Genomic DNA, 24425 nt, shown 5'->3' with positions numbered 1-24425 from the left:
AAGGTGGTATTGTTAGAAAATGGAACAGAACTTTCTGTGAGTTTAAAGCAACAGCATCTAGACATTATGGTGGTTGCAAACAAGGCAACTTTCCCCCCTGTAAAGAATATATGATTGACAAGTGCTTTATATACAAACTGAGTTTCTGTCTCTCATATACATAGATTTTAAAGGCACTATATCCAAATGTAGAATTCTAATGGGCTAGATTTGCAACAGCTTGTCCTAACAAAACTATCAGCCTGCTGAATTTAAAATATTTCAGAGGAGCTGTTGGATTTTAGTTCATGGAAAAATACAGGCCTGTTATTGCTACAGCACCAAGAAAGAGCTCTGTCAGTTATAGAGGTCTGCGATTAAATAAGCAGTTTTCAGAGAACTATCCATGACCCAGCATTCCTGGCAATTCCTTCCCATACCATGTTAGCCAGTTTTATGAACAATTTTATGAAAATTTATACATATCCCTTAACTTTTATTGCTCTGAAAAGGGTTTGCTTACATTATTTGTTGCCAGTTGCGTGCGGGAATGTGTATTGGCCATCATATTTTAAGAATACTTGTTTGTTCCAATGGCTTTTCCCAGGCCAAAGAGGCAGCTGTACAATCTGTTTTCAGTTTCCCATAAAATTTGAGCAGATTATGCAGCTTAAAAAAAAAGCTAATTAGAAAAAGTACCTTTTTGCAAAACAGCTGATAAGTGCTCTCCTAAAAGCTGCCTCTCCACACAAGCAATGAGTGGCTTCCTGTTTAAGGCAAGAAAAAGAATCTATGAATACCTGTACAATTTAGGATGAAGAGCCTTCAAAAGGTGTGCAAGTGTATACTATTGGTTGCACATACAATTGTAGGTAGAATACACATCTTAGGTTCACCAACTCTATGTTTAACTACATACACAGAGGGACAGTATAGCAGAACGATAGTATTCAGTTAACAACCCAGCCATTCTTGATGAAGAATCATCAACGTGATCTTTACACTAATCAAAAGGAAAAACTTAAATATGAGAAAGAAGGCACTTACTGTTATGTATTAATCCTAAATGTATATAGAGCTTAGCAGGAGAACTATAAAGTTCTGTAGGTGGTGTTATACTGTCTACTTAAAGCACCCATGAAAGTGTGTACAGAATCTAGATTAACTGTCCAGCAGGTTGAAGGACAGCAAGTGGACATCTGCCACATCAAGGGCTTACACCTGAATTATGCTGTGGAGTTCTCTTTTCACTTATGTACTTTTTCTTGAATACCTGCAGATTTGCCTTGTCTGTGGGCAGCCCCATTTTGCTTCCAAACTAGTTATCATGGTGCTCTGCTTCACCATGAGAGGGAGTCATCTGAGAACTCCAATATGCTACAGAACGTTAGTGTATCCCAGGTATATTCTTGGCTCCCTACAGGAGTACTCTAGCCTACTATTATTTATGAAGAGGGAAAGTTTCAGGATAGCAAGGATTTATTTTTCCTTGTTCCATGTTCCTGAAACCCTCCTTTACTGTGTTAAAGGGCTCAGGTTCAGGATACCAGGCTCAAACCTGAACACATTATTGTTGTAAAGTAATAGAAGAGTTTCTAAATTGAAAACGAGGGTGTGTGTGTGTGTCCTTTTTTTCTTTCCTCCTTCCAGAAAACTGCCCATGCAGTGCAGAGAGGAGAGAGTGCACATCAGTTGTAATCCCTACCTCAAGCTTCTAAAAGATTTTAGGAGTTCAAGCAGGTCAATCCCCTACCAAATAACACCTTCAACATTTCATAGGCTCTAGAAGCCACTGAGCAAAGATAGCAGCTGTGTTTTCTTTTTTCCGTGAAACAAACGAGTATACTTCTGCATAACTCTCAAGTATGCAGAAACCAGTACCTTATTTATAGTTGGCCCCATTTCACTGCCAAACTGAGAGTAATCAGACCAGCAAATTAAGTATGAAAAGAAATGATGATATACAACGCTTCAGTAATGAGCATTCATTAATAAAGATCTTGTCAAAAAGGATACACAAACGTAAGAAGAGTTCTTCTGCATCAGAGCAAAAGCCCATCAAGTCTAGCATCCAGTTCTCACACTGGGCAATCAGATGTCTGTGGGAAGCCCACAAGCCCTTCTTCCTTGCCAAAGACACTCATCTTCCATGACAGTGGAGGTGCAGCCACCCTGGTTCTCTGAAATCTGCCATTGCCAGATGTTCCCAAAGGCCTTATCTATTAACCTCTCAGCTTGTCTAGAGCAGCCACCTTGGTTGGCCTCTAGGGAACAAATTTGTCCCATGGGTGCCAGGAATGCATTGATTGCATCAAGCACGCAAACACAATTCCTGCCAACAGATATATAGTTCTACATGTGACATTTGGCACAATACAGTGGATAAGTCAAATCTCTGCTGGCTTTCTACTTGTTACTGTTGTTTATTGAGTAATTTACTATGGAGCTTCAGATTTCTGGAGTTGAAAAGTGGTGAGGGAATAGCCTGATAACACAATAAGGAGGTCAGGGCAAACAGCTTTCTAACTTGCTTGCTACCTTGATGCTTTTCCACTGGCGCTGATGGCTCCGCATATTTGGCTGCATTATATTTATTTCCCTGACTAGCTCCCCGGAACTGGTGCTGCAGCCAAATTGTTCACGGTCCTCATTTGAAGAACACAAGGAGGTGTAATTCAGACTTGCATTGCAAAAAGCAAAATGTTATCTTGCAGCTGCAGTAACCCAAAGCTTCTCTTGTAACTTTCAGAACGAAAAGCAGGTGATAAATAGGAACACACAAAGCTGCCTTACACTGTCAGACATAGGACCATCTAACTTAGTATTGTTTACAATACTTGGGCAGCAGCTGCCCAAGATTTTAGACAACGTTCTCTCCCTCCCTTCCTGGAGATGCCATGCATGGAAGCAGACACTACGACTAAGCTACAGCTCTTCCCCTATGGCTATCTGTAACTACAATTACAGATGTTATCATTAAAGTTAATTATTAATGAACAGATAATCTAAATTTAAGGGAAGCGGGTGGTGCTATGGGTTAAACCACAGAGCCTAGGACTTGCCGATCAGAAGGTCAGGGGTTTGAATCTCTGCGATGGGGTGAGCTCCCGTTGCTCGGTCCCTGCTCCTGCCAACCTAGCAGTTTGAAAGCATGTCAAAGTGCAAGTAGATAAATAGGTACCGCTCTGGCGGGAAGGTAAACGGCCTTTCCGTGCGCTGCTCTGGTTCGCCAGAAGCAGCTTAGTCATGCTGGCCACATGACCCGGAAGCTGTACGCCGGCTCCCTCGGCCAATAAAGTGAGATGAGTGCCGCAACCCCAGAGTCGGCCACGACTGGACCTAATGGTCAGGGGTCCCTTTACCTTTAATCTAAATTGAGTATTATGTAATAGACAGAATTCTAAAACTCCAAACATTGGTAAGCTTACCCAAATACCTTTTGCTTCTATTTCAAGAGCATAATTTCAAGAACATAATTTAAATATAATTTATAAAAGGTGTCACCACTACCCCTTTAGATATAAAGAGTGTTGTACAGTTTTCTATAGAACCAACTTTTAAAGCAAACAGGAACCTTGTATTAAAGAAAAAAGGTAAGAGGTACTCACTGTGTGCTGTGGTCTAAATATGTCACTACTCGATCTGCTTCTTCTTCTAAACGTTTGTTAACATGGTGAAGGTATTCTGGGACCTGTCAAATTTTTTAAAAAAAGATATCTGGAAGGGAATTTTGTTCTACAAAAGGACAAGCAGAGTGTAAAAGCTACTGAATAGTAAAATAGCATGACCATATGCTCGTCTGATCTTACCTCATGTAATCATATAGATAATGTCAGGGGTTCAGGAGCAGAGGCGAGGGCAAGGGAGGAAACAGAGAGCGAGGGGGAGGAGGCAGAGGAAAAGATGAGTGATGACGACGACCCGAGATCTCCGAGTCTTTCCAGTGAATCAGAAGATTCACAGAAAGGAGCACCAGTGGCCAGAACAAGGGGGGAACCTAGGGGGACACCCCAGGAAGAAGGGTCCAGAGGGGGCTCAGAGGGGAGCAGTTGGAAATCGGGACCAGCGTCACCAACAGAGAGCAGGGGAGAAGAAGGGCGCCAGGTATCAAGCGCTGGCAGCTCGCAACAGGAGGGAGGGCACGAGTCAGGAGTAGCCACACCTCCATCAGGGAGCGAAGAAACGGTCAGGAGGAAAGTGGAAGGTTGGGCGCGCGCGCCAAGTTCAAATACACAGGAAGGTGGCGCAGTAAGCAGCCTGGAAAGGGAGCCAGGTCCTAAAGCCCGGCGCAAGGAGACAGGAGGGTCCGGGGGGTCCGCGTCAGAAGAATCCCGGAAGGAAGAGACCACGGGGGGCAGAGGGACCCAGAGAAGAACGGTCAGGCGGAAAAGGTGGAGTAAGACTAGGTTAGTAAGCTGGTGCACAGGGGGCGGAGACTCAGACGGAGCTTCGCCGGTCTAACCCATAAGACGTAGAGCTGCAAGCAGCAGCTTGAGAATGGAAACTGTAACTCAATAAAGACTTTTATAAAGTGAACGCTGGCTAGCGTGATCCTCTGTGAGCTAGGATCCGGAAGCAGCTCTGACAGTAAGCTCCGTCTCCCTAGTTGTGGGCATCTGCAACCTCGCGGAGAGGAGAGAAGGCGGGTGCCTACGACCCAGCTCACGAACGGCAGACAATATGACGGCCGAACAGCAGATAGGAGAACTCAGAGAAGCAGTGACACGACTGAATGCCGAGATACTTGCATCCAGGAAGAGAGAGGAGGACGCAGCTGCTGCCTACAGGGATCTCCAGGTCAGGTTGGAAGTGCTTACGAAGCAAGGGCAACTGACACCCAAACCGGAGGGGATTGGGTTGGGGAGAAGAACAGGCGGTCTAGTCTCTCACTTCGATGGGAATTTACAACAGTACCCCAACTTTAGAGCAGATGTACAGTGTGCACTGCAACTGCTGGATAAAGACTTTAGAGATGAGCAAGAGAAGGTGGGATTTATCATGTCCCATTTGCATGGAGATGCTAAAGCATGGCTGCGCAATTTGTGGAGAGATAAGGATCCAGCGCTCCAAACCGCGGATGCCTTTATTAAAGCGATGGATGGATGCTTTTTATCTAGCATAGACGTGGATCTTGCCCGGAAGGAGGTACATGGGCTGAAGCAAGGGAGGGCCAGCGTAAGACAGTACCATGCCCGCTTTTTTGCATTGGTCAGTGCCCTGGAATGGGACAGAGATTCAGCTCCGGTCAGAGACCTATTTTGGGAAGGATTGAACAGTGCGGTTAAAGACGAAATTGCAAGGGGGGAGAGACCCAGGACCACGCAGGAGGTCGTTCAGAGGGCACTGACGGTGGGGGTGCGGCTGGAGGAGCGTCCATGGAGCAGGGACGAAGGGCGTGGAGGGCGCGAACCAGCGAGAGGGTTCTCCTTCGTTCCCAGGGAAGCTGCGCGTGGGCAATCCACGCCTCCGCCAGGAGGGGGAGCGGAACCAATGGAGGTTGGCGGGGCCAGGGCTCAGTCAGCAACCAGAGCCACAGCACCGGGAGCAGTCAAAGCGAAGCCTCCTAGAGGGAACAGGAAGTGTTACATCTGCGAAAGTCCGCAGCACATGGCGAAAGAGTGTCCCCAGAGGCTCCACAAGCACACTGCAGCCTCAGCAATGGTAACTGCAGCAACGCAGCAAGGAGAACCACAGCAGGGAAACGACGGAGTCTGGCTGGAGACAGAGGCACTGGGGCCCAGCCAGACGAGTCAGTGAAGCAGTCCCCAGAGATTTTGCAGCCCACAGACCCCCTCCCGCCCAAACCAGTAGTGAGGCTCACCGCATCGCTCCAGCTACCCAATGGAATCACCATGGACGTGCCAATCACCATTGACTCAGGAAGCAATGCGGACTTTATAGGGCAAGACTTTGTCGACCGGCACGCTATACAGTTGCTGCCTGCCACACTGCCCCTGCAAGTTGTCACGGTGGATGGCAGGGAGTTGCTCGGAGGGCAAGTGGTGAAGCAAACGCCACCAATGGTGATGCGCCTTGGGAATCACAGGGAAGTCATCAGCTTCAACGTCACTCAACTATCGGACACGCCTATTGTATTGGGCATGAGTTGGCTGGACAAGCACAGCCCGACGCTGGCTTGGTACCAGAGGCAGCTGACCTTCGGCTCTTCCTATTGTGCTGAACACTGCATCCTGCCCCGGCAGGAAGGGGAGGAAGAGGAGTCACAGCTGCAGTTAGGGACGCTGCAAGCGGTTCCCCACAAGTACGCAGAGTTTTTGGAGGTTTTCTGCGAGAAGGAGGCGGACAAGCTACCCCCCCACAGACCATACGACTGCAAGATTGACCTCCTGCCAGGGGCGGCGTTGCCAAAAGGGAAGCTGTATTCCATGTCTGAGGACGAACTGCAGGAACTCAAAGAGTTCATAGATCACAATTTGGAGCGCGGTTTCATCCGAGAGTCCAAGGCAGTGGGGGGTAGTCCTGTATTCTTCGTCAAGAAGAAGGTCACGCCCCAAAAAAGGCTGGTAGTGGACTACCGAACCTTGAACAGCATGACCAAGCCATCGGACTTCCCCATGCCCAGGATCGACGACCTCCTCGCGGCGGTGCGCAAGGGACGCGTCTTCACCAAGTTGGACCTGCGAGGGGCGTACAACCTCATTCGCATGCGGGAAGGCGATGAGTGGAAGACAGCCATGTTCACGCCCCTGGGCACCTACGAATACAGAGTTATGCCTTTTGGATTGCAAAATGGCTCCCACTGTTTTCAAGCTTTCATGCATTACGTGCTGGCGGGGCTCCTTTACAAGAAGTGTGTCTGTTTCCTGCATGACATACTCATCTTTTCTGAATCGCAGCAGGATCACGACAGAGACGTCAAGGAAGTGCTGGGCAGACTGCAGCAGCATAGGCTCTACGCCAAGCTGGAAAAATGCCAGTTCGACGTGTCGGAGGTGGACTTCCTGGGCTACAGGTTGTCCGACAAGGGGCTCGCCATGGACAGCGCCAAGGTGCGAGAGGTGTTGGATTGGAAAAGTCCGCGCAACCGGAAGGAAGTCCAGCGGTTTGTCGGCTTTGCGAACTTCTATCGCAAGTTTATCAAGGGGTTTGCGATGCAAACGGCGGCCATCACAGACACGCTCAGCTCCAAGAAGAAAAAGTTCATCTGGACGGAGCAGGCGGAGCAGTCCTTTCAGGCACTCAAGCGTCTCTTCGCGTCGGAGGAGCAGCTACTGCACGTCAACCCCAGCAGACCGATGAGGGTGGAGACGGACGCCTCAGACAGAGCCGTGGGAGCAGTTCTGTTGCAGCAAGACCCGCAGGGGGCTTGGAGACCGGGAGCGTTCTACTCCAGGAAGCTCACTAAGTCAGAACAGAACTACACCATCTGGGACAGGGAGTTGTTGGCCATTCATGCAGCCTTCAAGGCGTGGAGGCACTTCCTGATCGGAGCCAAGCACACGGTGCAAGTCTGCACGGACCACAAGAATCTGGAGCACTGGCGCACGGCGCGGTTCCTGAACCAGAGGCAGATACGTTGGGCAGAGTTCTTCGCAGACTTCGACTTCCGTATAGAGTATGTCCCGGGGGACACCAACATCATGGCGGACGCCCTCTCCCGTAAACCGCAATACCTCGAGGAGGCGACACCAGCGGCGGCCATGCACATTTTCGCACCGACAGCGTGGGCGTGCGCTTCGGCGACTGTTGACCTGGAGGCGGTAAGACGTGCGTTGCAGGACGACTCCTTCGCGCGAGCCAAGATGGCAGAGGCGCAAAGGGGCACGGCGGCGACCGGCGAGTTCCAGGTTCGCGATGGATTACTACTCCATAAAGGGGCCATCTACGTGCCGGGGGATGATCTTCGCGCCAAGGTACTGCAGCAGTTGCACGACGCACCCACTGCCGGGCACTTTGGCACAGAGAAGACGATGGAATTAGTCGCCAGGGACTTCTGGTGGCCCAGAATGAGAGGGGAGGTCGCGGACTACGTGGCGAGGTGCGACACCTGCCAGAGGGCCAAACCAGTACACAGACCGCCGGCGGGACTGCTGGAACTGCTGCAAACCCCGTTCGAACCGTGGGAGAGAGTGGCCCTGGACTTTGTCACGGATCTGCCCAGCTCGAGGGGCAAGACGGCAGTGCTAGTGGTGGTGGACTTGTTCTCCAAGATGGCACATTTCATCCCGTGTGCGAAGGTGGCCACGGCGGAACAAACCGCCAAACTGTTCATAGATCACGTGTTCAAGGTTCACGGTCTGCCGCGGTCGATACTGTCCGACCGGGGGCGGCAGTTCATCTCGAACTTCTGGCAGAAGCTGATGGGTTTCCTGAACGTCAAGATCAACCTGGCTTCGGCTAGACACCCGCAGACCAACGGACAAGCAGAGCGGGTCAATGCCATCATGCAGCAGTACCTGAGATGTTATGCGAATCAACAGCCCGCGACGTGGGTGGATTACCTGCCTCTCGCCGAGTTTGCCTACAACAACACGAAGCACGTATCCACGGGGGTGACGCCGTTCTTCGCCAACAACGGAAGGCACCCCAGAACCTTCCCGGGACTGGAAAGAATGGGGGAGGGGGAGCCGCAGACAGCAAACGCGTTCGCGTCGGAGTTGCAGGAGGTCCACGATCAGCTTCGGCGGCACCTGGAGCTGGCCAAGCACGCATACAAGGTACAAGCAGACAAACACAGGAGGGTTGGCGAAGAGATCCATGTGGGAGACTGGGTCTGGTTGGCAGCCCACGCAGTACCGGCCAGGTCGTTAGCGAAGAAGAAACTAGGGCATAAACAACTGGGGCCCTACCAAGTCGAAGAGCAGGTCAACCCGGTGGCTTTCAGGCTGGCGCTTCCGGAGGGCTCCAGGATGCATCCGATGTTCCACAGATCGGTGCTCACTCCCTACAAGGCACCTCACAGATTTCAGGAACCAGGAACGGCACCGAGTCCGCTTCGAGAGGGAACCGAGCAAGGGGGAGTGGCACAGGAGGAGTCCATCAACGAAGTCACAGAGATTTTGGACTCCAGATGGGGGGAAGAGGGGGTAGAATACCTTCTCGCCAAGGAGGGCACCCCAGCCAGTGCCAACAGCTGGGTGCTGGGCTACGCTTTGGAGGAACCTCTGCTCAAAGACGAGTTTCACGCCCTCTTCCCACATAGACCCATGCCAGCAGACTTTTTCGACGACTGGCTTTTCACACCCACGCTTTCAGCCAGCACGTTCCAGGGGTTCGACTCGGACGAGGAACCGACACGAGACGCCCGCTCCCCGGAGGGGTCACCCTCGGGATCTGCCTCAGAACCCTCGTATTGGTGGGACAATAGACCAGAGGAGCAGTGGCGCAGGAAGTGGCTGGAGGGTCCCGGACAAGCAACGCCTCCAGGAGGGACCGACGAAGAGGCGGACATGGACGTGTTCGGGGACGATCCGGGTTTCGAGCACGGCGGCACAGAGATGGAAGCGGAGGTGACCGTTGTCGACGAGAGCAGGGAGGAAGAACCGGAAGCCTTCGGTTGGAGGCCCGCCACGGGAAGCGAACTGTATCCGACATTCGTCCCCATGACACGGCAGCACCCAGCCCCCGCAACGGAAGGAGGGGAGGGGGGAAGGGGGGGCTTCGAGGGGGGATGGATGTCAGGGGTTCAGGAGCAGAGGCGAGGGCAAGGGAGGAAACAGAGAGTGAGGGGAGGAGCCAGAGGAAAAGATGAGTGATGACGACGACCCGAGATCTCCGAGTCTTTCCAGTGAATCAGAAGATTCACAGAAAGGAGCACCAGTGGCCAGAACAAGGGGGGAACCTAGGGGGACACCCCAGGAAGAAGGGTCCAGAGGGGGCTCAGAGGGGAGCAGTTGGAAATCGGGACCAGCGTCACCAACAGAGAGCAGGGGAGAAGAAGGGCGCCAGGTATCAAGCGCTGGCAGCTCGCAACAGGAGGGAGGGCACGAGTCAGGAGTAGCCACACCTCCATCAGGGAGCGAAGAAACGGTCAGGAGGAAAGTGGAAGGTTGGGCGCGCGCGCCAAGTTCAAATACACAGGAAGGTGGCGCAGTAAGCAGCCCGGAAAGGGAGCCAGGTCCTAAAGCCCGGCGCAAGGAGACAGGAGGGTCCGGGGGGTCCGCGTCAGAAGAATCCCGGAAGGAAGAGACCACGGGGGGCAGAGGGACCCAGAGAAGAACGGTCAGGCGGAAAAGGTGGAGTAAGACTAGGTTAGTAAGCTGGTGCACAGGGGGCGGAGACTCAGACGGAGCTTCGCCGGTCTAACCCATAAGACGTAGAGCTGCAAGCAGCAGCTTGAGAATGGAAACTGTAACTCAATAAAGACTTTTATAAAGTGAACGCTGGCTAGCGTGATCCTCTGTGAGCTAGGATCCGGAAGCAGCTCTGACAGATAACTATATGCATTGATGGCTCTGCTCATTTATTTGTGGTAATTCTGTTATCCCACCCCACCTTTCGTTCACAACAGGCAGGCAGCAATAACAAGAGAGAGTAAAACTGCTATTCATTGTGATTCCAGTCCTTTTTCTATGAACCAAAAGCAATTATTGCAACAAGGAGTCTCAAAATACACAAATGGCAGTTTTAATCTAACCTGCCAGATACTCACCCCACCCCCCAAAAGACAGAATTGAGGAGATATTAATATTTTTACAGCAGTAGGAACAATCCAGAAATGCACACACTGCTTTCAGTCCAGACACATCTGCAGGGTTGAATTCTCAGAAAAATAGCTCTGCAAGTTTGCAGCAGAAGCAGGCTGTGGACAGCACGGCTGACCTTGACCTGGCATCCATGATGTCAACAAGAAGCCGCTCTCTGGAGAGGTTTTTGCCTTCTGCCATGCTATCTCAGTACTCACATTCATAATTACTTCAGCTTCTTTTTCGAGAGGTAGAAAATACTGCATGTTTTATAAATTTTGTACACAACTTCAGAATCACATTTATAAATGTTTGTAAATAAATAAATATTTAGAAATGTCTCTCTATATATACTGAGGAGAGATTTTCTTTGTGTGGGAAACATCTAAGTTCTCAAACACAGTCACATGGAAGCCAGATTATTGGCTCTTTATATAATTTTTATGCTATTTTACTGCTTTCCTTTGGCTGTAATCCCTCAAATATACAAAAATCCCATGTTTATATATACAGCATATATTTAACAACAAAACTGTTTCAAAAGGTAATTGCTATGCATTATTGTGACTTTTTTGTTCATATGCATAGTTATTGAACAATTCTGCCAAATACAACTCCCACTCAACCATTTGAACTCATATTGGGAACAATTCCTACTACATTTTGTTTAACTTCATACCTCTCTTTCTTGCATTAATCTTTGGCCTTCTGCAGTATATAAACGATTTGTATCTTCCAAAAACCTTTGTTCAAATGCATCTTTGTAAACCTATTTAAGAGACACATTAATGTAGTTTATCAGATTAGTGTTTAAATTGTACAGCAATTTGTCAATAAAAGATAAAACGTAGCTTCTATGCAGTTTTCTTCTAAATGCAAGCTGTTTTATTCATTTATTTAGATTACCCGCCATTTACAATAAGATCCCAAGACGGGTTACAACAATAAAATATAGTTACAAAACAAATAAAATAGGTACAACCATAAAACAAGTGAAGTGTAAAAAACAATTCCACATCTTAAATGTTTATATTGTTTTTACAAGAAAAATAGTTCCAATACAGATGCAGACTAATTTTATCCATTCTTCAAACAACCCTGTGGCATAGGAAATATTCCTACTTACAATTAGGGAACTAATAGTGAAGGAATATCACTTGAACTAGTTTTACAAAATTATTGGGCTCACGCATTTCCTTTTTTCATTCTCCTTCAATATGGGCACAAAGAGAAAATCAAAAGCTTTCACTTCCTCTTTCTACTAATTGAGGTTTGCTGCTACATTCTAATCTGGAACTGTGGTTAATTTTAACTATGGTTTAAGAAAACAGTTTGAGATCAGAAAGCATAGTCTACGCTATTTGAAGTTGGTTTGTTCCACTAAACTTTAGGTAAACTAACCAGAGTTTCTCCAGGTTTGGACATAACATGTCTTATTCACAAATCACACTAAGATATGACTTAGGGTGACACGTATAAGGAAGAACAAGCCACAACGACTCTCAGCCTCGCACGCTCCCCCCTTATCTCTCCCAAGTGAAGGAGCTACTGGTATGATGTGCTGTCCAAACCCCAAACCATGGATAACGTTATGCTTAGTTTAAAGAAAGCTTCAATATGTGCGCAACCGTGCACATGCGCATTGAGCCAAATCTGGAAGTGATCCGAAAAGTCACAAAAAGGGGCGGAATGTGGTGCCTTGGAATGTAACCTCCGTATAAATGGGAGGTTGCCTGTGTTCAAAAACTTTCATTCCTACCTCAAAACACTGCCTTAGTGATAATAATAATAATAATTTATTATTTGTATCCTGCCCATCTGACCTTGCTGCCCCAGCCACTCTGGGTGACTTCCAGCATATATAAAAACATGGTAAAACATTAAACCTTAAAAAAGCTTCCCTATGCAGGGCTGCCTTCAGATGTTTCCTAAATGTTGTATAATTACTCATCTCCTTAATATCTTATGGGCAGGCATTCCACAGGGTGGGCGCCACTACCGAGAAGGCCCTCTGCCTGATTCCCCTGTAACTTCACTTCTTGCAGTGAGGGAACCAGCAGAAGATCCTTGGAGGAGGACCTCAGTATCTGGGCTGAATGATGGGGGTGGAAATGCTCCTTCAAGTATACAGGGCCAAGGCTGTTTAGGGCTTTAAAGGTCAGCACCAACACACTGAATTGTGCTCAGAAATGTACTGGGAACCCATGTAGGTCTTTGAGGACTGCTGTTATACGGTCTCAGCGGCTGCTCCCAGTCACCAGTCTAGCCGCTGCATAATGAGATGATAGGAATGCCCACTATGAAGCAAGTTGCTCCTTAACTGAGCAGGTCATGTGATATGGTATGTCTTTTCATATCAGCACCACTACAAATACCATGCCAAGTTGGAAATTTCAGCTCTTTTCTGTGAGCTTTTGCTGAGAGTTTGGGGTGGGAGGAGGAAAGTGTCATTGAAAGTCTACTCAATATTGATCCAGTGTAGATTCCAATGTATAGTTAGCAGAGTAACAACTTAAACACCTTGAAGGATTCCCAAAAAATAGAGCAGAGGCATTTCATCCAGCAGAGCTTTACTACTATTGAAGGCAAATGAGCATAATGGTCACAAATCCAGTACATTCAGGATTGGCATTGTCTAGAAGAAATCCAGTTACAGGAGACTTAACTCAAACTTACAATAAGTCTAAAAGTTAACACTAAGCGTACTATGTACAGAACACCACACCAGAAGGAAAAGATATTGAAAGAGAAAGTGTGAAACCCAGGCTTAATCTGGCCTATTATTATAGTCAGCATGACCTTGACAGAAAGAGATAACAGAACCAGTTTAAACCAGCTGTAATCGGCTTCCCTGAAGGAATAACCCAAACAACATGAACCTTCTGCTTGTTTCTTTCACACAGATAAGCTTCCAGCACCCTCTTGAATTAAGTAGAATAGGAAAGATCTCTACACATCAGATCAATACATTCTGCACTAAGAAATGCAAACTGACAGGAAGGCCTCAACTTTCTACACATTCCCATCCAGAAAAGCAGAACAAAAAGGAGTCTGTTTACCTGCCTGTAGCATTGTACATATTTGGCTTTTATACTTACTTGCAAATCAGACAGCATACTTAACAGACTTCGTAACAAGCTTCTATCTACAGCTTCACCATTCCGTTCTCGTTCAATCAACAGCAGGATTCCATCAATCGTTTTTGTTTGAACTAATTTATCATTAATAATATGGCTTCTGAAAAGTTCTAATCCCATATCCCTGTAAAATTATAACAGGTTAATTACAATTTGATTTTATATAACATTACATGTTCTTATAGACCTAAAATAATTTTATGCTTCTATTCCACAGTGTGAAGGCTCCGAGTTTGCTCCCTAGTATAATTTCAACTACAGATGCTTGCATGGCATGAGAAGTGGTTACCACTGTAATGACCATTCCTTTTGCTGAAATTTAGATCGGCAGGAATGCGTTACTTGCAGTTTTAAGATTATGAAACCAGAAGGGGCATAACAGAAGCCCTGTCTACATAGCTATTAAAGTTCTAAGAGAATTTTAAGGGTGCAGGTTATCAGTTAAATGGGAGCAGAAATCACCTGCTAAAATTCTTATTTTTGCAGAGACAGTAGTATATGCTTGTGGAACCTAGGACCCTCCGGATGTTGTTGGACTGCAATTCTAATCATTCCTGAACATTGCCCATGATGACTGGAGCTGGTGGGATTAGGAGTTCAACAACATCTGAAGGGCCACAAGTTCCTGTGTAAAGGTACAAGGACTCCTTTACAAGCAATTTTACATTTTACTAGCAGTTTTACAGTCCATATATCCACATTACACACTGCAGGTGCATAATGGCCAACACTGTAATAACAGATCCACACACTGCCAACATACATACTACTTAAATACTGTACCTACCATATAGAAGGTAGCATTGAATTCTGAAGAACATAAGTACGATCCAAAAACAAAAAAATGCTTCTAATCATGATCTGCAAAAAAACAACCCATAAAGATAGAATTAATCTTCTTTGCTTATGCATTACCTCTACCATATATGTCACATTTCCTGATTTCCTATCCTCATCAATACCTAGGGTTATTATACATTCAGACTATATCTTGAAGTTTCATCAAGGAAGAGAATCTACAAGCCAAGAAAGAATTTATACAGTGTATGATCGCCAACAAATAAGAATTTTAAGGAGTTTCCTTAAACGTATATATGTTTCCTAGAGTTGTAATAATTTGGAGTGAAAAGCAGAAAAATAGGGCCAGCATATACTTAATATTGCTTATCTTAGCCAATATCAGTAGTTCAGAAGCAGCTGTGATTGCATAGTCAATTCCCAATAACCTCTTAATCTTAATCAACATTAATGTGTTACTAATCCAAAATAAATAATCTTAGCTTGATATTTTATGAGCACGACTGCTAAAGAAGTTTAACATAAAACATATCAAATATGGGGTGGCATTAATCCATAGGGCCAAATGACCATTAAATGTGAAAATTTATATATATTCAAGCAGTATATAAATTTTGTTAAATGAATATTGCTAGCTAATATAAAGCCAATATATATATAAGATAATCCAAAACAGTATTAATTGGTGATGACACCGTCATTCTAATTTTCCTAATTAATTTTTCTTTTCCCAGCCAAAAGTTTTCTTAGGAGAGTTAGCAAAAAAGCTTGTGATTTACCTGTGCCAGCTGTACTGAGTTCTGTTTTTTTAAAGGGCCAACCTCTGGTCCAAGAAACTTGATAAGTGACTTAAAACATAATGGAGCATCAAGCTTGAACCCACTCACTTCCTGCTGTTTTGTCAAAACGTTATTGCTTGGGTGAAAAAGGCAACTTTATGTAATTCGAATACTTAAGGGGATTTCACACATTCCCCATAGTCAAATAGCTAGTTCCTAATGAGCTGCACCAATGTGCAATTAAATTTGAAGCCAGCAAGCTTCAAATGTGTTATGCAACTTCATATTTGTGAAACTAGGTAGCAGCTCAAGCACTCTTTGCTTTGGAAAAAGCAAAAGCAAAAAAGCAGGGATGCAGCTAGGAAACGAAGTTGAAGTGAACTTCAAAGTCTTTCAAACTCTCACAACACAAAAAGAGAGAAACCAAAGTAATGACCAGTTTTGCAAAGAACACCAAACTCTGTTTGTCCATATAATCATGCTACAAACTGTTTTTCAAAAGCAGATGCTTAATTTCATAGGGACTTGGCAATAAATTGTTTTTGTAGTAACAGAATTAAGAGCTAACCAATAGCTTTTCAAGCAGTCAAAAGATTAAAGCTACAAAGATCAAAGTTTATATATCCAAAGGAATATAACTGGCTTCAGCTTTCTCATTCAGTTTTTGTAAAACTTTTTCAAGTCATAAATACATATATCATTTAGTTAATTTAACAAAGAATCTAAGAGTTGAGCCAAGCAAATACAAATTTTCCTTAATTTTATTAATGGGGTCAAACAACAGATATGAACCTGAATTGCCTCATTGAGCTAACTGTGTTGCACAGTAGCTAGTGTCATCGACTATGACTAGGGGGTCCTGGTTGAAATTCCACACTAAGCCACATAGTTCACTGGGTGATCATGGGACAACAGTCATCTCTCAGTCTATCCTACCTCATAGGACTGTTGTGAGGCTAAAAATGAGAATCATATACATCAGCGATGGGAAACATGTAAACTTCCAGATGTTGTTGGAATACAAATCCTATCATCCCTGAGACCCCAGACCATCCTGGCTGGAATGGATGGGACTTTTAGTCCAAATATACCAGGTTCCCCATTCCTGATGTAGATCATTTTGAACTGCTTGAAGAAATGTGGGATATACAACTTAAAAAAAAAGAAACAGAAATATGCATTATGAACTACATATAACTTACCATTTGTCTGCAGTGATCTTGCCAGCATCTGTTTATTTTCTTTAAAAACAGGAGACTGTCAAGAGAATCTGTGCTAGAAAGGTTAAGGGAAACTATCTATTTTTTTTAGTCAATATATCAGTGGTTACTCTAGATTGGGATTCTAGCCTGAATTTGGAGCTATCATTTCTGAAAGAAATTAATGCTTCAGATTAGAAGAATTTCTAGACTTTTACAGTGACAACCACATCAAGCCTTTAAGAATCTGGAGTCTCCCTGCAAGCATCCAAGAGGGGAAATACCCGTATTTTTCGCTCTATAACACGCACCTGACCATAACACGCACATCATTTTTAGAGGAGGAAAACAAGGGAAAAAAACATTCTGAATGAAACAGTGGATGTATCATTTTTGTGCTTCATGCTGTGGCCACAGACATGTTCTCTGATGGTGAATTTGGGCTGACCCAATGCAAAGATCCTGAGGATCCATGCTTTGTAACCACATTTTTGCACCACTGCAGCCCCAGGCAACAGTGGGTGCGTGATTTGGGGGGGGGGCAGGCTGTAGCCATGGACATGCTATGTTCTCTGATGGTGAATTTGGGCTGACCCAATGCAAAGATCCTGAGGATCCATGTGGATCCATGCTTTGTAACCACGTTTTTGCACCATTGCAGCCCCAGACAACAGTGGGTGCATGATTTTGGGGGGGGGGCAGGCTGTAGCCATGGACATGCTATGTTCTCTGATGGTGAATTTGGGCTGACCCAATGCAAAGATCCTGAGGATCCATGTGGATCCATGCTTTGTAACCACGTTTTTGCACCATTGCAGCCCCAGACAACAGTGGGTGCGTGATTTGGGGGGGGGGGCAGGCTGTAGCCATGGACATGCTATGTGCTCTGATGGTGAATTTGAGGTGACCCAGTGCAAAAATCCTGAGGATCCATATGGATCCATGCTTTTTAACCACATTTTAAGTGGGGAGGGAAGGAAAAACACAGAAGGGACAAGGAGCACAAGAGGGGTGTGCAGAGAAGCAGCTGGCTAAGAATGCAGGAGCGGGGTATAACGGGAGGGAGGAAAGGAAGGCAAAAGTTTCCCACCCACCCACCCAAGCCAGCCAGCTCTCTCTCTCTCTCTCTCTCTCTCTCCCCCACCTGCATGTTTTCCGGCTGGAGCACGGAGAGGAATTAGAAGGAAGGACGCTCCGCTTTCCCCTCTTCTTGCCCGGAGGGGAGGGGCTTTCCCTGCTCTTTGTTCCGTTTGAGCAAACACAGCAACGAAACAGAGGAGGGTGGGCAGTAAGACCCTGAGGCAGAATGCAGGAAAGCAGCAGCTTCCTCTTTTCAGGTTTCCCTTCTCCTAGACCCGCGATTTGATTTTTGCCTGATTTTTGCCCCTCCACTCCGGACTGTCGGCTTCAGGGACCACACATTCACTCAATAACACGCACAGACATTTCCCCTTCCTTTTTAGGAGAAAAAATATGCGTGTTATAGAGAGAAAAATACGGTATATGATTCTTAGTATAGTTGAACGAAGGAAATTATTGCACTGATGATTAATCATACCCCAAATCTTCAAGAACTGTCAGCAATAGATTCTCCACTCTAGAACACAATCTTAGCCAAGCGAGACCTAAGCAAAACTCTGGGGAAATTAAGAATGCAAGTGGCCTTGTTAACTTCAATATCACTGTGAAAAGATGCCAACATGCTACAAACCTAAACCATAAACAAGACTTTACTTTTCAGATTCCAAGTACATTCTTTGTGAAGCATTATTACTTTGGTGAGACTACAATGTATACTTCATGAACACTAAAACTATTAATAACTGTTTGGCTGCGTTTTTTGTATATAAAAAGGATATTCTCTAAACTGCAGTATTTGGGCTTTCACGTGGTCTTCACAGACTTGTCTTAGCTGTTTATACAGCATAGGTGATGCTTTATAAGAACAGACATTTTCAACAGCCTGGGATATGAGGACAGAGAAAGAAAGAGTTCAACATCATCAATGTATCCACCACCACCTCCTTCCCCTCCCCAGGTTTCAGATCCTTTTTATTTTTAAGGAGGGATAGTATACTTCTGGAAGAGATATCCCAGGGAGAGAAAACAGGTCTCCCCGTCCTCTTCTAGGTAAACCTATTTTGTCTTACTTAACTATATTCTTGAAACAGTTCAACTTATGGGAAGATTTCTGGGCAACTGCTTCACCAGACAGAATACTAGCAGTTTATTCAAGCACTGAAAATAATATGGAGAAAATGCTCCAAAATAGACAGTACAAAAGAAAATTAATCCAAGAAGACCCAAATGAGAATACTGGGTGCAATGGGGGAAATGGAGTGTCCTGGGAGAAGGCATGGCTGCCTGACTAGCTGGACTCAACAATGCCTTCCACAATGCATTCTTTTCTTGCAGGCTCCCCTTGTATATTTATAAAATCTATAATAACACACCACTCCTGACATTTTAGTAAGATTCATTTTTTAGCTTCTTGCCATAGGTCCAACACTGCAGGCAGATCCCCCAACTGTCCCATTTTTACTGGGACATCCCAGATTTCAGAAGCCAATACCGGCTTCTGTTTTGATCCTAGAATGTTCCGTTTTTTGGTCTGGTGCTCTGGTTCAAGGACTGGACCAATAGACGCTCACTCTGGTGATTGTCAGCAGCGTCACACCAAAGCGCCTTCACATCCAGCACTGTGGCATGACTCTCCTGATCGCCAGAACACTGGGTGAGAGTGGCGCGAGGGGGCAGTGAGAGTGATGAGAGCAGGGGGTGAGGGATGGAATTTAACGTTCTGAATTTAGTTAGGAAAAAGTTGGGGTGTTGATGCAGGGTAAAGGATAAAATACCTGAATGCACCCCATGCACACAGAAATCTAGGCAGGGAGAAATCTAGGCATCAGGGCATTAGAAATGTCCAAGAACAGGTTTTCCACATGATGTATTCTTTGTTACAGACAGAAACTCTCCCAAATCGGTACTTCTAAAATATCCATTTTATTCATACAAGTGTTTTAAAAAAACCTCGAAACTCTTACTTGGTAGAGCTCTTCAAGATTATATTTAATAGATGTACTGCTTTGAATTGCTCTGACTGCTTCATGAAGCTTCTGCCATGTGTCCTGAGTGTAGTTGTCAGGCAAAGTGGGTCTCTCTGCGTTAAACAGACAAAGAAAAAGGGGTGAGGAATAGTATATTCTTTCACAACTTTAGAATTTTGAGTGTGGTTTCTTAATCGATAAATAAAGCATTTTCTATTTTTATTTGGAGGTTACGACCTTTTGTAACAGGCAACATGAAGAAAGTGCTTTTTTAAAAGGAAATAACAGTGTGATAAAAGATCACACACCTTTTAAACTTTATATGAAACACCATTCCATACAAACACGCACTGAAAAATACAAAAATCCACCAAATCAGCAGTAATTCAACTACTATGTCAAATGTGCAGAAAAGGGTACCCTTATATGCTCATGATCTGCATTTAGAGTATTCTGTGCATCACTCTTTCACACAAAGACTTCAGTCCTATGTATGCTTGGAAGTAAGCCCCACTGAACTGAAAGGGATTTACTCTCAACTAAACATGCATAGGATTAGGCTGCATATGTAGTACAAGGAACAGGTGTAATTTGTACTTTATCCCATTTCCTGTCACTTGATTGACAGTGATTAGTGCTCCACTTCTACATGTTAATAGTCAGTACTTTATTAAAAGGATATTGGTTTCCTCATAACTAATTTGGACCAACATTTCATCGTGCCCTTTTTTCCAGCCCTTTCATTTTTAGAGTCGTTTTTTCTTATGTGAAAAAGTTGAAGGTGAATTTGTGCATCTGTATCCATTTATCACAATCACCCATTTTTTTCAGCTAATTTCAAAATGTGATATGGAGTGGATTGTTTCTAACCTCGCACATGTTCTCTGCTGTTATTCTTTTAATACCTGCAAAATTATGGATCTGTCTCTGGATGCAACTGCCAGTATCCAGCATTTTTTTTCTAAAGGTCAAAAATCCACATTATGAGGGAGCACACATTAACGAGGAACACCAAAATTATACTACTGGAACAAATGAAGGCTGCAATTCTGTGCAAACTTACTTGAGAGTGAATCCCACTGAACATATTAGGACTTGTTTCTGTGGAAACATGCATAGGGTTCCCCTGTACGTGTGATACCTGTTGCTGCACATATATTCTAAAATGAACTGTCATGTATGTATATGTCCCTGAATTTGTTATGCAGCATTAAAGTGGGTAAGGGTGAGAAAGAAGGGTTAGGCTAACTAAGTTTAGGCAAGTAACATACCGGTAATGTTTTGTGAAAAAAATACAAAGCTCAGCTTCATAGGAGTGAAATCTCTCTTTTGGAGATGTTTAACTGGACACATGAGAGGTATAGATGCTTGAGAGTGTATACTTTAGATTGAAAGGATTAGTTGTTCCTTAGCATACTTTAACTTCCTCAACATTTCAGGTGATGTCTACAGATTCTAATTTGTTAATGATAAGAGTATGAAAGCAGTGGATAGCGGTTAGACACAATTAAACAACATGCAGTACACAGCAGCTTGCTGTCATTTGGTGGCCTGCAGACAATGCAGCAGGACACCAAGCGAAGGAACTATGAGACTTAAAACTGCCTCTGTGATAACAGTAACAAAATCTAGTTTCACTCTTATAGAGAGGTCCCATGTGGACAGTAAAGTGAGGAAAGGGCAATGGATGTCACACGTCAACACAAGCCAAGGGGCCTGTGCTCCTGATTGGCTGCCAGTGACTGATCTGACCAGGCAAAGTGCCAAACACTCTTATACTCCTGCATGTCAAACAAGGAAAAGTTGCTTAGAGTCCTTGGTCTGCCTGACAAAGAGCAACCCCTCCCCAGCCAGGCTTAAGATGACAGCAAGTACATCTGTATGGTAAATATCAAGTTTCCTGCATTCAGGCATGTTTACAAGCAAGCTTGTATGTATGCAAGCAAACACACATACTCACACTCTTGTGTGCCTGAAGAGCTTTTTAAAATCAAGGAACACTTCTGGAATTCTGCTGACTCATATTAATAAGTCAACAGCATTACGATCAAAATATTCGAATCTTAAAGATAGAGAGAAGTAAGACTGTTTTCACCAATCAGTTTTAAAATTGCTTGCTGTCTGTTAGGTCAAATGTCACTTTTAATGCCACATGTGAAAATGTTCTGAGCTACATTCACAAGATCACACCCTTTTACTCCACATAATTTTTTAGCGAGCCCCATCCCATCATCATAATTGCAGGTTCACCCATAAGAACATAGCAGGAGGCTTGGGGGCAAGAAATTAAGCTTCTGTCTTCAACCCCATCCTCAAATGCAACTAGGGTTGCAAGCCTATGCATACTTACCTGGGAGGAAGTCCTATTGAAGTCAGTGGGGCTTACTTCTGTGTGTGTGTGTTTGTGTGTAGGCTTGCACTGAAAGGCAGGTTTCAAGGATATTAAGAGATAACCCCTGGGGTATAGGGCGGTATATAAATTCAATAAACAACAACAACCCTATCCACATTTGTGATGTTGATCGCCTAATATCCCCAGGTGCAAAACAAGGCAGGTCAGTAACATTAAAAGAAACAAACAAAACCCCCCAACAGACAGTGTAGGAGAAACCATTTTGTATCCCTAACTCGTCACCCAAGGAAAACCCACTTTTACACCATTTTTAGAATCCCGCCTTTGAATCTGACAACCCCTTAAGCACATCTGCAAAGGGGTGGGAAACAAAAACAAAACCAGGTTGCATTTCTAAACGAGCTATTCAAATGGGGACGAAAAAGAAATCAGAACAAAACGTTTGAAATGAGGGTGTTGATGAGCGCGACACGTTCACTTGCAAAAAAACAAAACCCAAACAAACAGGGGAGACGATTCCCACACGCGAACATCTCCTTCCTCCTCCAGCATCCTAGGTGCGCTTGCACACCCACCTCTGAAGTTCTTGATCACTAATTTCTTGGACGTGGCCCCTCCACCAGCAGCTCCAGAGCCGGCCGGCCCGCTTCGGACGCCGGCCACAGCTGCCAGGGAAGCGGGCTTGGTGAAGCCGTTGGTGTGCCCCACCAGCGCCGACAAGTGCTGCTTCTTCTGGGGCTCGCCGGCCATGTTCGACCCAGCAATCCCGGGGGTGGGTGGGGTGTAGATTTCCCTTGGTGCCCCTCCCCTCCTTCCCTCCGGTTTTCCTCTCAGTTTTGAACGACGGCTCTCAAAAGGGGGCGACGGTAATAATAACAACGGTAAAGATCCTCGCCGCCAACGGGGCGCCGCCTCAGCGACCCAGGCACTTCCATGAGGGGCGCACGGAAAGCGAAGAAGGAAAAGGCCGGAGCGGAGCCCCCTTCCCGGCCGCTGGACTCGGCGTGCGGGAACAGCGAAGAAGCGGCAAGCAGCAGACGACGACGCCCCCGATGCCGCCTCACAAAATGGCTCCTTTGGTCCCCTCGGGTGAAGGCCGAAGCTGTTGCCTCCGCCGCGGGTCGGGGCGGCTGCTGAAAGCAAGGCCGAGGCGGCGGATGCGCCTCGCCGGGGCAGATACCTACGACTTCCTCGGCCCGGAGGAGGGCTCTAGCCTGCTGTCACGGGACTCGGGCAGGGGCCAGGCAAGGGGGTGGTGGGAGGCAACTGGCGAAGCAGCACCTCCGACACCGCCGCCGTTTCCACAGCAGCAGCTCGGCGTTAGGCAGGCCAAGGCCGCAATCCTATATCCACTTACCTAAGGGGTGGGGGTGGGCGGTGCGCGGGCGAGGGAGGCGCTATTTCTGCTTTGTTTTGCTCTTACGTTGTGTGGTTTTTTGCACAGTAAAAGGGCGCCGTGTGATTCTTTGCATTGTGAATTAAACGGAACGACAAATCATTTAGTCAAACAAATAAATCAGTCAAACAAACAAACCACCCCCCCATCTCCTTTGAACTCTACGCAAGTTCATTCTTTATTCGTCGTGGGAACAAGCTGATACTGTATAGTAAGGTCACCAGACGTCCTCGTTTCCCGGGGACAGTCCCCGGATTTACAAGTCTCAAGACCAAGCAGAAGAAGCTGCGAGGTTGGCATTCTGTCTGCCTCAGGAGACAATGGAGAAGTGGGGTGAAGACAAAAAGCACTGGGAGTTGAAGTCCCAAAACATCTGGAGGGCTGAGTTTGCCTATGCCTGCTGTAGAGCTACCCATAGGGGAGAGACATGTTTTGTTGCAGATGGGGCAGATGGAAGCCTCTGGGATGTGCTGCTGCAGATGATGATGATGATGATGATGATGATGATGATGATTATTATTATTATTATTATATTAAGTGAATTTATATACCGCCCTATACCTGGATGTCTCAGGGTGGTTCACAGATGCACCATTCACAGTGAGCAAAGATAATGAAGCCGTGACATTGACAGTTTATTTTCAGTTCTTTTCCTAACATGGGGTTTGCCATTTTGCAGCTGCAGAACAGCTGTCAACATTTTCACTGAGCTATCTAGCACAACTCAAAATATATCTTTCCCTGTCAGTCACTACTATTTCAGTGTATAAATAATATATGTATACATTTCTCAAATGTACCGGTACACAACTTCACAATTGCTTACAAGGGGTAGGGCCTTTTAGCTGGGCTAGAACTATGTTGATTTGAACACAAAGTAAAACATTCATAACTGTTAATGATCCTCACTTGGCACAAAGTCTAGGCCCCTTTATTAAGAAGAAAGACCCACTGGGTTCAAGTATCCCATCAGCTTGCAACTTCACTCATTACTTGTGCAGTATGTAGGGCTGCCCATTGAAGGGGGCAAGTCACATTGAAATCCGTTGGACTTCTGGGTAAACATGCACCACCACGTTTGCTGCTTTCCA

At 45.6% G+C, this 24425-nt stretch overlaps 1 protein-coding gene across 1 annotated transcript in view; it reads right to left on the bottom strand.

Annotated features, from left to right (window-relative positions):
• The window catches only part of CUL4A (cullin 4A), a 39571-nt gene extending 16277 nt beyond the window's left edge, over window positions 1-23294 (bottom strand). Inside the window, exons 1-9 of the mRNA XM_081198365.1 lie at window positions 22514-23294; window positions 19583-19698; window positions 18398-18501; window positions 16542-16611; window positions 14550-14623; window positions 13724-13886; window positions 11305-11394; window positions 3588-3670; window positions 679-746 (exon numbers count right to left, since the gene is read on the bottom strand). Coding sequence (XP_081054491.1) covers window positions 679-746; window positions 3588-3670; window positions 11305-11394; window positions 13724-13886; window positions 14550-14623; window positions 16542-16611; window positions 18398-18501; window positions 19583-19698; window positions 22514-22688 — 943 coding nt within the window. The 5' untranslated portion in view covers window positions 22689-23294. The remainder of the gene's footprint in view (window positions 1-678; window positions 747-3587; window positions 3671-11304; window positions 11395-13723; window positions 13887-14549; window positions 14624-16541; window positions 16612-18397; window positions 18502-19582; window positions 19699-22513) is intronic.
• Window positions 23295-24425: the final 1131 nt, after the last annotated feature.

This window comes from Podarcis bocagei (genome assembly GCF_964188305.1).
Source record: "Podarcis bocagei genome assembly, chromosome: 6".
Classification (NCBI taxonomy): Eukaryota; Metazoa; Chordata; class Lepidosauria; order Squamata; family Lacertidae; genus Podarcis; species Podarcis bocagei.
The sequence above is the reverse complement of the archived record's forward strand: the minus strand, read 5'-3'. Positions and strand labels throughout refer to the sequence as shown.